This window comes from Rhinopithecus bieti, unplaced genomic scaffold, assembly GCF_001698545.2.
Source record: "Rhinopithecus bieti isolate Rb0 unplaced genomic scaffold, ASM169854v2 scaffold_12070, whole genome shotgun sequence".
Classification (NCBI taxonomy): Eukaryota; Metazoa; Chordata; class Mammalia; order Primates; family Cercopithecidae; genus Rhinopithecus; species Rhinopithecus bieti.
The window spans coordinates 1,980,271-1,993,621 of record NW_016807449.1 but is presented as its reverse complement, the minus strand read 5'-3'; the positions used below and the strand labels follow the sequence as shown (position 1 = coordinate 1,993,621).

At 51.7% G+C, this 13,351-nt stretch overlaps 1 protein-coding gene across 6 annotated transcripts in view; it reads right to left on the bottom strand.

Moving 5' to 3' along the window:
* TSKS (testis specific serine kinase substrate) overlaps positions 1 to 9,646 on the bottom strand; it is a 30,200-nt gene extending 20,554 nt beyond the window's left edge. For all 6 annotated transcript variants that reach the window (XM_017882257.1, XM_017882258.1, XM_017882256.1 and 3 more), the window contains exons 1-2: positions 9,400 to 9,646; positions 7,689 to 7,917 (exon numbers count right to left, since the gene is read on the bottom strand). In XM_017882257.1, the coding sequence (XP_017737746.1) occupies positions 7,689 to 7,917; positions 9,400 to 9,569 (399 nt within the window). In that variant the 5' untranslated portion in view covers positions 9,570 to 9,646. The remainder of the gene's footprint in view (positions 1 to 7,688; positions 7,918 to 9,399) is intronic.
* Between the last annotated feature and the right edge of the window lie 3,705 nt (positions 9,647 to 13,351).

Genomic DNA, 13,351 nt, shown 5'->3' with positions numbered 1-13,351 from the left:
AAAAAAAAAAAAAAAAAAAAAAACTCAACAGACTAGAAATAGAAAGGAACTTTCTCATCCCAATAAAGGGCAGCTACAAAAATCCCACAAAATGTGATAGTTTAAAATATGTCCATAAATTCTTTGACATTCCTTTAAAACATGGAGCCTTATTTGCCTCACTTGAGTATGAGCTGGACTTAGTGACTCACACCCAGGAAATAGAATATGGCAAGATGGGTGTGGTGGCTCATGCTTGTAATCCCACCACTTTGGGAGGCTGAGGCAGGCGGATCACCTGAGGTCAGGAGTTTGAGACCAGCCTGCCCAACATGGTGAAACCCTATTTCTACAAAAAATATAAAAATTAGCCAGGTGTGATGGTGCACACCTGTAATGCCAGCTACTCAGGAGGCTAAGGCATGACAATTGCTTGAACCTGGGAGGCAGAGGCTGCAGTAAGCTGAGATTGTGCCACTGCACTCCAGCCTGGGTGACAGAGACTGTCTCAAAAAATAAAAAAAGTAGAATAAAGTAGAGTCGATGATATGTGAGATAAGAGACTACTTCATGAGAAGAACTGTTTCTTTTTTGCTCTCTCTTCCTCTGGGGAATGATAGCCTCAATGTCATAAGCAGCCACCTATGAAGAGGCCCATGTAGCAATGAATTGAGGCCTCCAGCCAAGGGCACGTGAGTGCCCCATTTTGGTAGCACAACCTCCGGCCCCAGTCCAACCTTCAGGTGACTGCAGCCCCTGCCAAAATCTTGATTGTAACCTCCTGAGACAACCTGAGCTGGGACTACCCAGCTGAGTCCTTCCAGGTTGTTGTTTGAAGTTTTGGTGTAATTGGTTTCACAGCAATAGAAAGCATTACACAAAGTATCTTTCTAACCTGAAGACTCAGAACTTCTTGGGTTTCCTGTGGGTAATTGTTCTGGAAACCAAGGAAACAGGATCTAGGGTCAGCTAATTTCTCCCAGTTACTAGCCGTATGACCTTATGGAGGAGACTTTATCTCTCTGTGCCTCTGCTTCCCTACCTGTGAAATGGAGATACAAGTAACAACTACCTTCACAGAGTTCCCATTGTCCTTCCTCCTACCTGGAAACTGACACTCTCTCAACCAGGGTCTCCATCACCACCTGGTTCTCTGTCCCCCTCTTTCCAGTTCTCTGTCCCCACCCAGCCCCTGTGTTTGTTCCTTCTCTCTCTGGGTCTCTATCCCCCTCCTCTATTTCTGGTTTTCTATCTCTTCCTGATTCAGCTCTGTCTCCCAAATCTCAGAGTCTCTGACTTCTTTTTTCTGAGTCTCTGCCTTTCTACTCTTTAGGTCTCTGTCTGCTTTTTTTCTTTCTTTCTCTTTCTTTTTTTTGAGATGGAGTCTCACTCTGTCACCAGGCTGGAGGGCAATGTCGCTATCTCGGCTCTCTGCAACCTCCACATCCTGAGTTCAAGTGATTCTCCTGCCTCAGTCTCCTGAGTAGCTGGGATTATAGGCATGTGCCACCACGCCCGGCTAATTTTTGTATTTTTGGTAGAGATGGGTTTCCAGTGTGTTGGCCAGGTTGGAGGTCTCTGTCTTCTTCCCCAGGTTTCTTTCCTTTCCTTTTTCCCACAGTTTGGGTGTCTGGCCCTGTCTTCTGTATCTTCTCTTTGCATCTCCATCTCCCTTTGTCAGTCTCTCTTACTCGTTTTGTGTTCACTGTGCCTTTGTCTCTCTGGGTCTCTGTCATCCATCCCTCTTGGAGCCTCTGCCTTTCCTTTCTCTCAGTATCTGTCCTTTTTTCTAGGTCTCTATCTCCCTTCTCTGTGATGTCCCCATCTCTCTAGGCTTCTGCTCCCCCACTTTCCTACTGTGGGTCTCTGTCTCCCTACTATGAATCATTTATTCTTCTTTTTTTTATTTTTTATTTTTTATTTTATTTATTTTTTATTTTTTTTGAGATGGAGTCTCGCTATGTCGCCCAGGCTGGAGTGCAGTGGCGCCATCTCGGCTCACTACAAGCTCCGCCTCCTGGGTTCACGCCATTCTCCTGCCTCAGCCTCCCGAGTAGCTGGGACTACAGGTGCCCGCCACCACGCCCGGCTAATTTTTTTGTATTTTGTTTTCAGTAGAGACGGGGTTTCACTGTGTTAGCCAGGATGCATTTCTTCTTCTTCTCCTTCTCCTTCTCCTTCTTCTCCTCCTCCTCCTCCTCCTCCTTCTTCTTCTTCTTTTTTTTTTTTTTTGAGATGGAGTCTCCCTCTGTCCACCAGGCTAGAGCACAGTGGCATGATCTCGGCTCACAGGAACCTCCACCTCCAGGGTTCAAGTGATTCTCCTGCCTCGGCCTCCTGAGTAGTTGGGATTACAGGCACCTGCCACCACACCTGGTTAATTTTTGTATTTTTAGTAGAGACCGGGTTTCACCATGTTGGCCAGGCTGCTCTTGAACTCCTGACCTCAAGTGATCTGCCCACTTCAGCCTCCCGAAGTACTGGGATTACAGGTGTGAGCCACTGTGCCCAGCCCTGGATAATCTCCTTTTCTGTCTCTGAGTCTCCATCTCTCTCACACTGGACCCATCTGTTCCTTCCCCAGAACCTCTGTCCCCCTACCCTCCAAGTCTCTTTCCTTCTCTCTCTGGGTTTCCATCCGTCTCTCTCTGGGTGTCTCTCCTAATCTCTCTGGGTCTCTGTCTCCCTCTCTCTGGGTCTCTGTCCCCCTCTTTCTGGGTCTCCATCCCCCTCTTTCTGGGTCTCCATCCCCCTCTCTCTGGGTCTCTCTCCCTTTCTCTCTCTCTGGGTCTCTGTCTCCTTCTCTCTGGGTCTCTGTCCCCTCTCCCTGGGTCTCCATCCTCCTTTCTCTGGGTCTCTTATCTGCCTCTCTCTGGGTCTCTGCCCCCCTCTCCCTGGGTCTCCCTTCCCCTCTCTCTGGGTCTCTGTCCCCTTCTGTCTCTGGGTCTCTGTCCTCCTCTCTCTCTGGGTCTCTGTCCCCATCTCTGTGGGTCTCTGTCTCCCTCTCTGGGTCTCTGTCCTCTCTCTGGGTCTCCGTCCCCTCTCTCTGGGCTCTGTGCCCTTCTCTCTGCCTGTCCCTGCCTTCTCTCTGGATGCAGCTCAGGTGCTGGGTGCTGGTTCCAGCTCCTGCTGCCCCCTCTCACCTCTCCAGCATGCACCCCAAGGTCATTACTTTTTCCATTTCACCGAGAAGGAACTTGAAGCCCCTTAGAGGCCCACACTCCCCTGCAGCCCCACAGCCAGCTGGCAGCTGTGTCAGACCTTGATCCTGGCTGCCTGCGGCACTTTCTCAGGCTTCACGATCCACTGGGGGATGTGACTCAGAAATAGCTCTGGTGGGAGGCAAACGGCTGCAAGTGCTGCCCGAGAGACACTCCCCAAGAGAGGGCGGAGAGCTCTTCTGTCTGAGGGAGGAGATGTCTCCCAGGCATCCTTCCCAGCCCAGACTCTCTGCCATGTTCTCTTCTCTGCAGCTCCTCTTCCTTCCCTGGACCCTCGCCCAGCCTCAGCTCTGGCCTCCCTGCCTCAGTCTCTCCCCTCCAAATATCCCCCACTCAACCCAGGGGAGTCTTGGGGAGAGAAAGGCCTTTTGTATTAGTGACAAAAGCAGCAGCCTTCTTGTCCTGGTCCTGCTTCTTTAGGAGCTCTACAACCTTGACCTTGCGGAGGTTACTACATGGCTGTCTGCCTTAGTTGGGTTTTGTTTTGTTTTGAGACGGAGTTTTGCTCTTGTTGCCCAGGCCACAGTGCAATGGCACGATCTCGGTTCACTGCAACCTCCGCCTCCCAGGTTCAAGCGATTCTCCTGCCTCAGCCTCCCAAGTAGCTGGGATTATAGGCATGTGCCACCACACCCGACTAATTTTATATTTTTAATAGAGATGGGGTTTCTCCATGTTGATCAGGTTGGTCACGAATTACTGACCTCAGGTGATCTGCCCACCTCAGCCTCCCAAAGTGCTGGGATTACAGGCGTGAGCCATCAAGCCCGGCCTCAAAAATTTGTTTTAAAAATTATCTGGGTGAAGCCGGGCGTGGTGGCTCACGCCTGTAATCCCAACAATTTGGGAGGCTGAGGCGGGAAGATAATGAGGTCAAGAGATCAAGACCATCCTGGCCAACATGGTGAAACTCCATCTCTACTAAAAGTACAAAAATTAGCTGGGTGTGGTGGCTCATGCCTGTAGTCCCAGCTACTCGGGAGGCTGAGGCAGGAGAATTGCTTGAACCCGAGGTGAAGGTTGCGGTGAACTGAGATCACACCACTGCACTCCAGCCTGGTAACAGAGCGAGACTCCATCTCAAAAAAAAAAAAAAAAAAAAAAAAAATTAGCTGGCTGTGGTGGCATCTGCCTGTAGTTACAGCTACTTGGGAGGCTGAGGTGGGAGGATCACCTGCGCCTGGGGAGGCCAAGGCTGCAGTGAGCCAATATTGTGCCTGGGCTGTCATGCTGTCACTCCAGCCTGGGCAACAGAACAAGAACCAGTCTCAAAAACAAACAAAAGAAAGAAAGAAACAAAAACATTTGTTTAGCTGGGCATGGTGGTGTGCACCTGTAGTCCTACCTACTTGGGAGGTCAAGGTGGAAAGATCACTTAAGCCCAAGGTGGTGTGCACCTGTAGTCCCACCTACTTGGGAGGTCAAGGTGGAGAGATCACTTAAGCCCAAGGTGGTGTGCACCTGTAGTCCCACCTACTTGGGAGGTACAGGTGGAGAGATCACTTAAGCCCAAGGTGGTGTGCACCTGTAGTCCCACCTACTTGGGAGGTCAAGGTGGAGAGATCACTTAAGCCCAAGGTGGTGTGCACCTGTAGTCCCACCTACTTGGGAGGTCAAGGTGGAGAGATCACTTAAGCCCAAGGTGGTGTGCACCTGTAGTCCCACCTACTTGGGAGGTCAAGGTGGAGAGATCACTTAAGCCCAAGGTGGTGTGCACCTGTAGTCCCACCTACTTGGGAGGTCAAGGTGGAGAGATCACTTAAGCCCAAGGTGGTGTGCACCTGTAGTCCCACCTACTTGGGAGGTCAAGGTGGAGAGATCACTTAAGCCCAAGGTGGTGTGCACCTGTAGTCCCACCTACTTGGGAGGTCAAGGTGGAGAGATCACTTAAGCCCAAGGTGGTGTGCACCTGTAGTCCCACCTACTTGGGAGGTCAAGGTGGAGAGATCACTTAAGCCCAAGGTGGTGTGCACCTGTAGTCCCACCTACTTGGGAGGTCAAGGTGGAGAGATCACTTAAGCCCAAGGTGGTGTGCACCTGTAGTCCCACCTACTTGGGAGGTCAAGGTGGAGAGATCACTTAAGCCCAAGGTGGTGTGCACCTGTAGTCCCACCTACTTGGGAGGTCAAGGTGGAGAGATCACTTAAGCCCAAGGTGGTGTGCACCTGTAGTCCCACCTACTTGGGAGGTCAAGGTGGAAAGATCACTTAAGCCCAAGGGTTTGAGGTTGCAGTGAGCTATTATCATGCTGCTGCACTCCAGCCTAGGCAATAGAGTGAGACCCTGTCTCAAGAAAATGAAAAAAAATAAAAAGAAAAAGAAAAAGAGAGGCCAGGTGTGGTGGCCCACATCCATAATCCCAGCACTTTGGGAGGCTGAGGCAGGTGTCACCTGAGGTTGGGAGTTCGAGACTAGCCTGGCCAACATGGTGAAAGCCCATCTCTACTAAAAATACAAAAATTAGCCAGGTGTGGTGGCGCTCTTGTAATCCCAGCTACTTGGGAGGCTGAGGTGGGAGAATCACTTGAACCCGAGAAGTGGAGTTTGCAGTGAGCCAAGATCGCGCCACTGTACTCCAGCCTGGCTACTGAGTGAGACTCCATCTCAAAAAGGAAAGAAAGGAAAAGAGATATTTGTTAAAAAGAATGTATGTGGCTGGGCATGGTGTTGCACTCCTGTAATCCCAGCACTTCGGGAGGCTGAGGCCCCAAAATTGCTTGACGTTATGACCAGACTGTGCAACATTGTGAGACTCTGTCTCTACAAAAATTATTTATTTATTTGTTTATTTATTTATTTATTTTGAGACAGAGTCTTGCTCTGTCATGCAGGCTGGAGTGCAGTGGCGCGATCTCGGTTCACTGCAACCTCCGCCTCCCGGGTTCAAGCCATTCTCCTGCCTCAGCCTCACCAGTAGCTGGGACTATAGACACATGACATCACAGGCACATACCCTCACACCCAGATAATTTTTGTATTTTTAGTAGAGACAGGGTTTCATCATATTGGCCAGGCTGGTCTCGAACTCCTGACCTCGTGATCCACCCGCGTTGACCTCCCAAAGTGCTGGGATTATAGGTCACTGCGCCTGACCTACAAAAAGTTTTTAACAAATTAGCTACGTGTGTGCCTGTGGTCCCAGCTACTTGGAAGGCTGAGATGGGAGGATCATTTGAGCCCAGGCTGCAGTGAGCTGTGATCGTGCCACTGCACTCCAGCCTGGGAGTCAGAGCAAGACCCTGCCTTAAAAATAAATAAAAGCTGGGCGCAGTGGCTCACACCTGTAATCCCAGCACTTTGGGAGGCCGAGGCGGCCAGATCACCTGAGGTCCGGAGTTTGAGACCAGCCTGACCAACATGGAGTAACCCCGTCTCTACTAAAAATACAAAATTAGCCGGTTGTGGTGGCGCATACCTGTAATCCCAGCTACTAGGGTGTCTGAGGCAGGAGAATGGCTTGAACCCAGGAGGCGGAGGTTGCTGTGAGCCGAGATTGCGCCACTGCACTCCAGCCTGGGCAACAAGAGCGAAACTCCATCTCAAAAATAAATAAATAAATAAATAAATAAATACATAAATAAATTTCAAAAATAAAGAAACGAATGTATGCATCTCCATTTTACAGATGAGAAAACCGGGCTCCCTGAACATAGAAAGTGCTAGTAAGTGCTAGTGAATCTCATCAGCATCATGAAGATCATGGCTATTGTTAGTGTAGTTCTCAGTATCTGGTAGAGCCTGTTTCAGGCCTGGCCCAGGGGAAGCCAGGTGGGGGATGAGGAGCAGAGGTGCAGTGAGTTAAGCACCAAGTTGTAACCCTCTATACTTTTGCCAGAAATTCTCTAAATCTCCCTAAATCTTGCTCACCTCTCAGTTTTGCCCCAGATTCTTAGGTGACTCCCCTCAGAGGACGCCTACTCACTCGCTAAGGTCCAGTTGCAAGACATCCTCCTCCAGGAAGCTTTCCCTGATACCCTCAACCTGGCTTGAGGAGCCCTTCTCTGGGATGTTCTCCGTTACAGAATTTCTCACCCTAGTCTGTGTCTTTTGCCCCCACCAGACTGGGAGCTCCCCAAGCGCAGGGATCTGGCCTGGTTCCTGAGCCCAGCCTCACTGGGGACATTTGGGATTGACTGTATGAACTGAAGACCAACACCCAGGCCAGGCTCAGTGGCTCTCGCCTGTAATCCCAGCACTGTGGGAGGCCGAGGCGGGAGGATCACTTGAGCCCAGGAGTTTGAGACCATCTTGGGCAACACTGAGACTGTCTCTAAAAGAAGAAGAAAAAAAATAAAAGATCAACTCCCGGATTCATGGCTGGCTGTCAGAGAAGGAGGAGGCAGTTCCCAGTTAGTTCCTCTGCGTCTCAAAGAATGACCAGAACGTTCTCACTCCAAGTCAAAAACACCCCATCTCTGTCCTAAGTATTTGCTACCACCGAGTGGAGGACCTTGGTCTTCCCCAGCAGGTGGGGTGGGGGCCCCTCACCAGGATTTCCGTGATGTCTGCGTCATCCGGATCCCACGGTAGGGTGGGGGAGGCAGGGGGCCCGGCCAGCGTGAGTTGGCCGCTGAGGTCTTCCACTGTGGAGTCTGTCCCCGTGGAGTCGGTGGGCTCCATGGCGGCCAGGTTGAGCAGTGACACATTGGTGCAGGCCGAGGACCGCTTGAGGTTCAGGCACCAGTGCATGGGCTGGTGGGACATCTGGGGCTCCACCCTGCAGAGGAGAAGCAGGCAGAAAGGTTGAGAAGCAGCTCCACGGTGTCTGGCCCCTCCTGCCTTCCTTTCTCCATACCTCACCCGCTGTGACTCCACTCTCACTGTATACAAGTTTCTCCCTTCTCTGTCCTCGCTGCCTGCTTTATTCTCCTTCCTTGCTGCCTACTTTCTTTTCTTTTCTTTCTTTCTTTCTTTTTTTTTTTGAGACAGAGTCTGACTCTGTTGTCCAGGTTGGAGTGCAGTTGCATGATCTTGGCTCACAGCAACCGCCGCCTCCCCGGTCCCAGTTCAAGCAATTCTCCTGCCTCAGCCTCCTGAGTAGCTGGGGTTATAGGCATGCGCCACCATGCCCAGCTAATTTTTGTATTTTTTGTAGAGATAGGGTTTCACCATGTTGGCCAGGCTGGTCTTGAACTCCTGAACTCACGATCCGCCTGCCTCAGCCTCCCAAAGTGCTGGGATTACAAGCGTGAGCCACCATGCCCAGCAACCACTACCTACTTTTTTCTTCTCCGTCCCCACTGCCTACTTTATCCTCCTTTCTCTGTCCCGGCCACCTACTTTCTTCTTCATTCACTAGCCTCCCTTCTCCTTCTTCCCTCCCCACTCCCCACATACCCAGGCTTTACCCAAAACTCTAAAAAGTAGAGTTTGCTAAGGATTGCACCCACTACAAGTAATGAAACAACTTCTTTCCCTTCTATTAAGACGTATCAAGTACTTGATGCCAACCAGAGAAGATAAATAATGGTTTAAACATTATAGGAAAAGATCCTTTAGAAAACTTACTACTGGGGTGTGTATAATTTTTCCTGCGCCACTGCTGTACTAAGATTTTACAACACAAACAAGAATACCTGTCAACTCGAAAGAATTTTCATTTTGACAAGAACACAAACATACCTATTGAAACCCATCCAATATCCAAATCCTCCTGTTTCCTCAGGAAACAGGAGGCTTTTTTCCTCCCTCCATTCATCCCCATTACCTTCATTCCTTTCTTTTTTTTTTTTTTTTTGAGACGGAGTTTCGCTCTGCCGCCCAGGCTGGAGTGCAGTGGCCGGATCTCAGCTCACTGCAAGCTCCGCCTCCCGGATTTACGCCCTTCTCCTGCCTCAGCCTCCCGAGTAGCTGGGACTACAGGCGCCTGCCACCTCGCCTGGCTAGTTTTTTGTATTTTTTAGTAGAGACGGGGTTTCACCATGTTAGCCAGGATGGTCTCGATCTTCTGACCTCGTGATCCGCCCGTCTCAGCCTCCCAAAGTGCTGGGATTACAGGCTTGAGCCACCGCGCCCGGCCACCTTCATTCCTTTCTACCTCCCTGCGACTTGATGTCTTCTTCACCGCTGCCCTCTTTCCTGCCCGCCACCTGCTGGCTTTTCCCCCTCCCCTTCCTCCAGTATTCACAGTCGGACTCCTGCTCTGTTGGAGGAAGTGCTGGGCTTTAGAACCATCCCTGACAGGATACAACAAACCCACCCGTGGAATGATACGGCCTTCTTTTTCTTCGGGATCCCCTTGGCCCGGCTGCTCACCCCCCGGGGAGCCTCTGGGACTAGCTGGGAGCAGCTCTCGACCCCCGTGGGGGTGTCCCCGGCTTCATGGATCTCTTTGGACTGCCAGATCGTCTTCACCACCACGCTCGCCATGGTGTGGGGGTCTGGCTCCCAGGGAGGGGCTCCTTCCTCTGAGACTTCCCACCTACTGTGACCACAGACCCTCAGGATCCACTGACCCCTCAGCCTGCCTCACAAAGGACCCAACCACTGGGCTCCAGTGAGCAGGGGACACGGGGTAGGGAGGGGTGCTGACCCAGGTCATTCCCCCAGTGTTCTCAGTGGACTCCTCCTGTGCGGGATTCTAGTTACATGCCCAGCGTGCCCCCTGTCTTCAGAGCTCCAGTGGATAGACTGATGCTAGCCCGTAACTTACAACGGGTTGGCCCACGGATTCTTGGGAGAGGTCCAACTTCCCTCTCCCTGAGACTAAGCGTGGGGTCACCCAGCCCTGTGCACTTGTACTTGATTCTTCATGGAGCTTCCTGGATTTGACAATTGGCTGGGGTCTGAGAGACTGTGGTCGAAGAGGGCTGAGATCCAGACCCTGACCTGGAGGGCATCATATTCTATGGTGCATTGGGGTGGGGGGAAAGGCAATGTACAGGTAGATCAATAAGAGAAAGCTAGGTGCGGTGGGCCTCGGGGTCAGGGTGGAAGGTGAGAGAGGAGAAGAAGGTGGAGAGTTGGGGCAGGAGAGAGGGTGGCATCCCTCTCCCCCGTTTATTTATTTATTATTTTCCTTAATTTTTTTTTTTTTTTTTTTTTTTTTTGAGACAGAGTCTCTCTCTGTCACCCAGGCTGGAGTTCAGTGGCTCAATCTCGGCTCATTGCAACCTCTGCCTCTCGGGTCTGACCGATTCTCCTGCCTCAGCCTCCCCAGTAGCTGGGACTACAGGTGTTGGCCACCATGTCCGGCTAATTCTTTCATTTTTAGTAGAGACAGGGTTTCACCATGTTGGCCAGGTTGGTCTCGAACTCCTGATCTCAAGTGGTCTACCCATCTCAGCCTCCCAAAGTGTGGGATTATAGGTGTGAGCCACCACGCTCGGCCATAATTTTTTTTTGTTTGTTTTTTTGAGATGGAGTCTCGCTCCGACACCCAGGCTGGAGTGCAGTGGTGTGATCTCGGCTCACTGCAACCTCTACCTCCCAGGTTCAAGCGATTCTCCTGCCTCAGCCTCCCAAGTAGCTGGGACTACCGGCGCCCGCCACCTCGCCCAGCTAGTTTTTTTGTATTTTTTAGTAGAGACGGGGTTTCACTGTGTTAGCCAGGATGGTCTTGATCTCCTGACCTCGTGATCCGCCCGTCTCGGCCTCCCAAAGTGCTGGGATTACAGGCTTGAGCCACCGCGCCTGGCCTGAGCCACCGCGCCCGGCCTTGTATTTTTTAGTAGAGACGGGGTTTCACCGTGTTAGCTGGATGGTCTTGATCTCCTGACCTCGTGATCTGCCCGCCTCGACCTCCCAAAGTGCTGGGATTACAGTCGTGAGCCACCCCGCCCGGCCAGTTCCAATCATGATACATGTGCCGTGGAAGCAAGCACTGCCCTGCTATTTAGGGACAAACTTTTCCTCTTCCTGGGTCCCTGGATGTCCCTCTTCACACTTCTCAAAAAGACTAGTTCAAACATCACTGCTAACAGACATTTTAAATGCCCTTATCCCCCGGGAGAAAGTACTTCTTCCTTGTCATGAATGGACTCCAGTTCTTGGAACGCTTTATGTATCTTTCTATAAAAAAGAACTCCTGGCCGGGCGGGGTGGCTCACGTCTGTAATCTCAGCACTTTGGGAGGCCGAGGCGGGCGGATCACCTGAGGTTGGGAGTACAAGACCAGCCTGGCCAACATAGTGAAACCCTGTCTCTACAAAAATAGAAAAATTAGGCGGGCATGATGACGGGTGCCTGTAATCCCAGCTACTCGGGAGGCTGAGGCAGAAGAATCGCTTCAACCTGGGAGGCAGAGGTTACAGTGAGCTGAGATTGAGCCACTGAACTCCAGCTTGGGCGACAGAGCGAGANCCATTGCACTCCAGCCCGGGCGACAGAGCGGGACTCCGTCCCCCCAAAAAAAAAAAAAGGCCGGGCGCGGTGGCTCACGCCTGTAATCCCAGCACTTTGGGAGGCCGAGGAGGGCGGATCATGAGGTCAGGAGATCGAGACCATCCTGGTTAACATGGTGAAACCCCGTCTCTACTAAAAATACAAAAACTTAGCCGGGCGTGGTGGCAGGCGCCTGTAGTCCCAGGTACTCGGGAGGCTGAGGCAGGAGAATGGCATGAACCCGGGAGGCGGAGGTTGCAGTGAGCCGAGATCGCGCCACTGCACTCCAGCCTGGGCGACAGAGGGAGACTCTGTTTCAGAAAACAAAACAAACTTCTTCAAGTCCTGGGATTAACACTTTTTCCTGTGTTTAATGGGGCTGCTTTATGTTCTTCAGGGGCAAACAGCACCCCCCCATATTAGAAATGGACTCTTCCAACAGCTGAGCAACGTCTGTCCTCCTGGAATCCAAAATGGACTTTCCCAGGTCCCATTCCTGGAAACCCAAATGGACGCATCCATTGAGCCTGGAAGGTGGGCTCTTCTCAACCTCCTTTCCATCGCCCAGGATTCAGAATGGCCATTCCAAAGGTCCCGGACACACCCCCAAGACTCATTCCAGGAATGCTTGGCTTCTGAGATTAGAAAAGGTTGATGGGGTGGTTTTGTTCCTAGAGGTGACAGAAATGGACTCTTCCAGTTCCCTTTGTCCCAAATTTCTCAATCGCCCGGGGCGTTGGGAGTTCTGGCCGTTTTGCCTTCCCCAAAGCTAGTTTACCGAAGAGTCTCTGGGGAGCTGGGGGTTGGGGATGGAGGCTGGGGCTGGGCCAAAGCAGGTTCACCCATTCCTTCAACAGATGTTGTTGAAAACTCTTCAACGCCAGGTCCCATTCTTGCCGGAAGGAGTTCCCAGTCTGGAGGAAAGAATCAATTTTGGTTTGATATCTGCTACAATGGAGGCTGCCCCAGAGACACTGTGGTTGGACAAAAAAAAAAAAAAAAGGGCAACATATATTGAAAAGTAAGCCAAGATATGGTTTACATTTATTTCTGCTTTTTGACTTACAAGCTGTGTGGCCCTGGGCAAGTCATTCACCCTCTCGACCTAAGGTTTAACCTCTGCTTAATGGGACTAGACTTGAATTACTGTTTTTCACTCTGAGATTCTAGGTCTCCTGACAACTCCAGTCCCGACACGTTGGTTGCAGAGAAGGGGGGAGGGGAGGAAGGCTTCCTAGAAGAGGATTTTAGCAGTCGGGGGTGACAGTGGATGGAGAAAGGGAACACTGAGACGCTTGCGCAGTAAACACCGCACGCTCTGTTGCCCCGCCCAACCCCTTCTCTGCAGCAGGGAATTGCAGGCGTCGCTCCACCTATCCCAGCCGAGCGGAGTGACACCCTCTCTCGTTTCTTCTCTACTGATCTTCGCCTTCCGCCCGCCCCACAGCCACCCAATAGAGAGCTGAAGTAGAACAGATCTCGCCAATCCGCGACGCCTGACAGGGAGTTCTACCCGTTCATTGGTCCCAGTCAATCTAAGTCCCGCCTCCTAGGCCCGTTTCCCGCCTTCCTTCACAACCCTCCCTCCCTCCTTGGAGAGCCGCTCGATCCAATCAGTGTTTGATCTGGCCGCGCGAAGGGGGCGGGTCCATGATGCGCAATCGAACCCCGCCCGTCTCTCGGGCAACGCCTCCTCCCCCCTCCCCAAACGGAAATAGCGGAACACTGGACCAATCGCAGGGTCGTGCCTTTGCTTAGCGGCCAATGAGAGAGGAAGTGGGGAGAAACGCGAGTGTGAGCGGCAGGAGCCCAAACCAATGGGAGGCTCA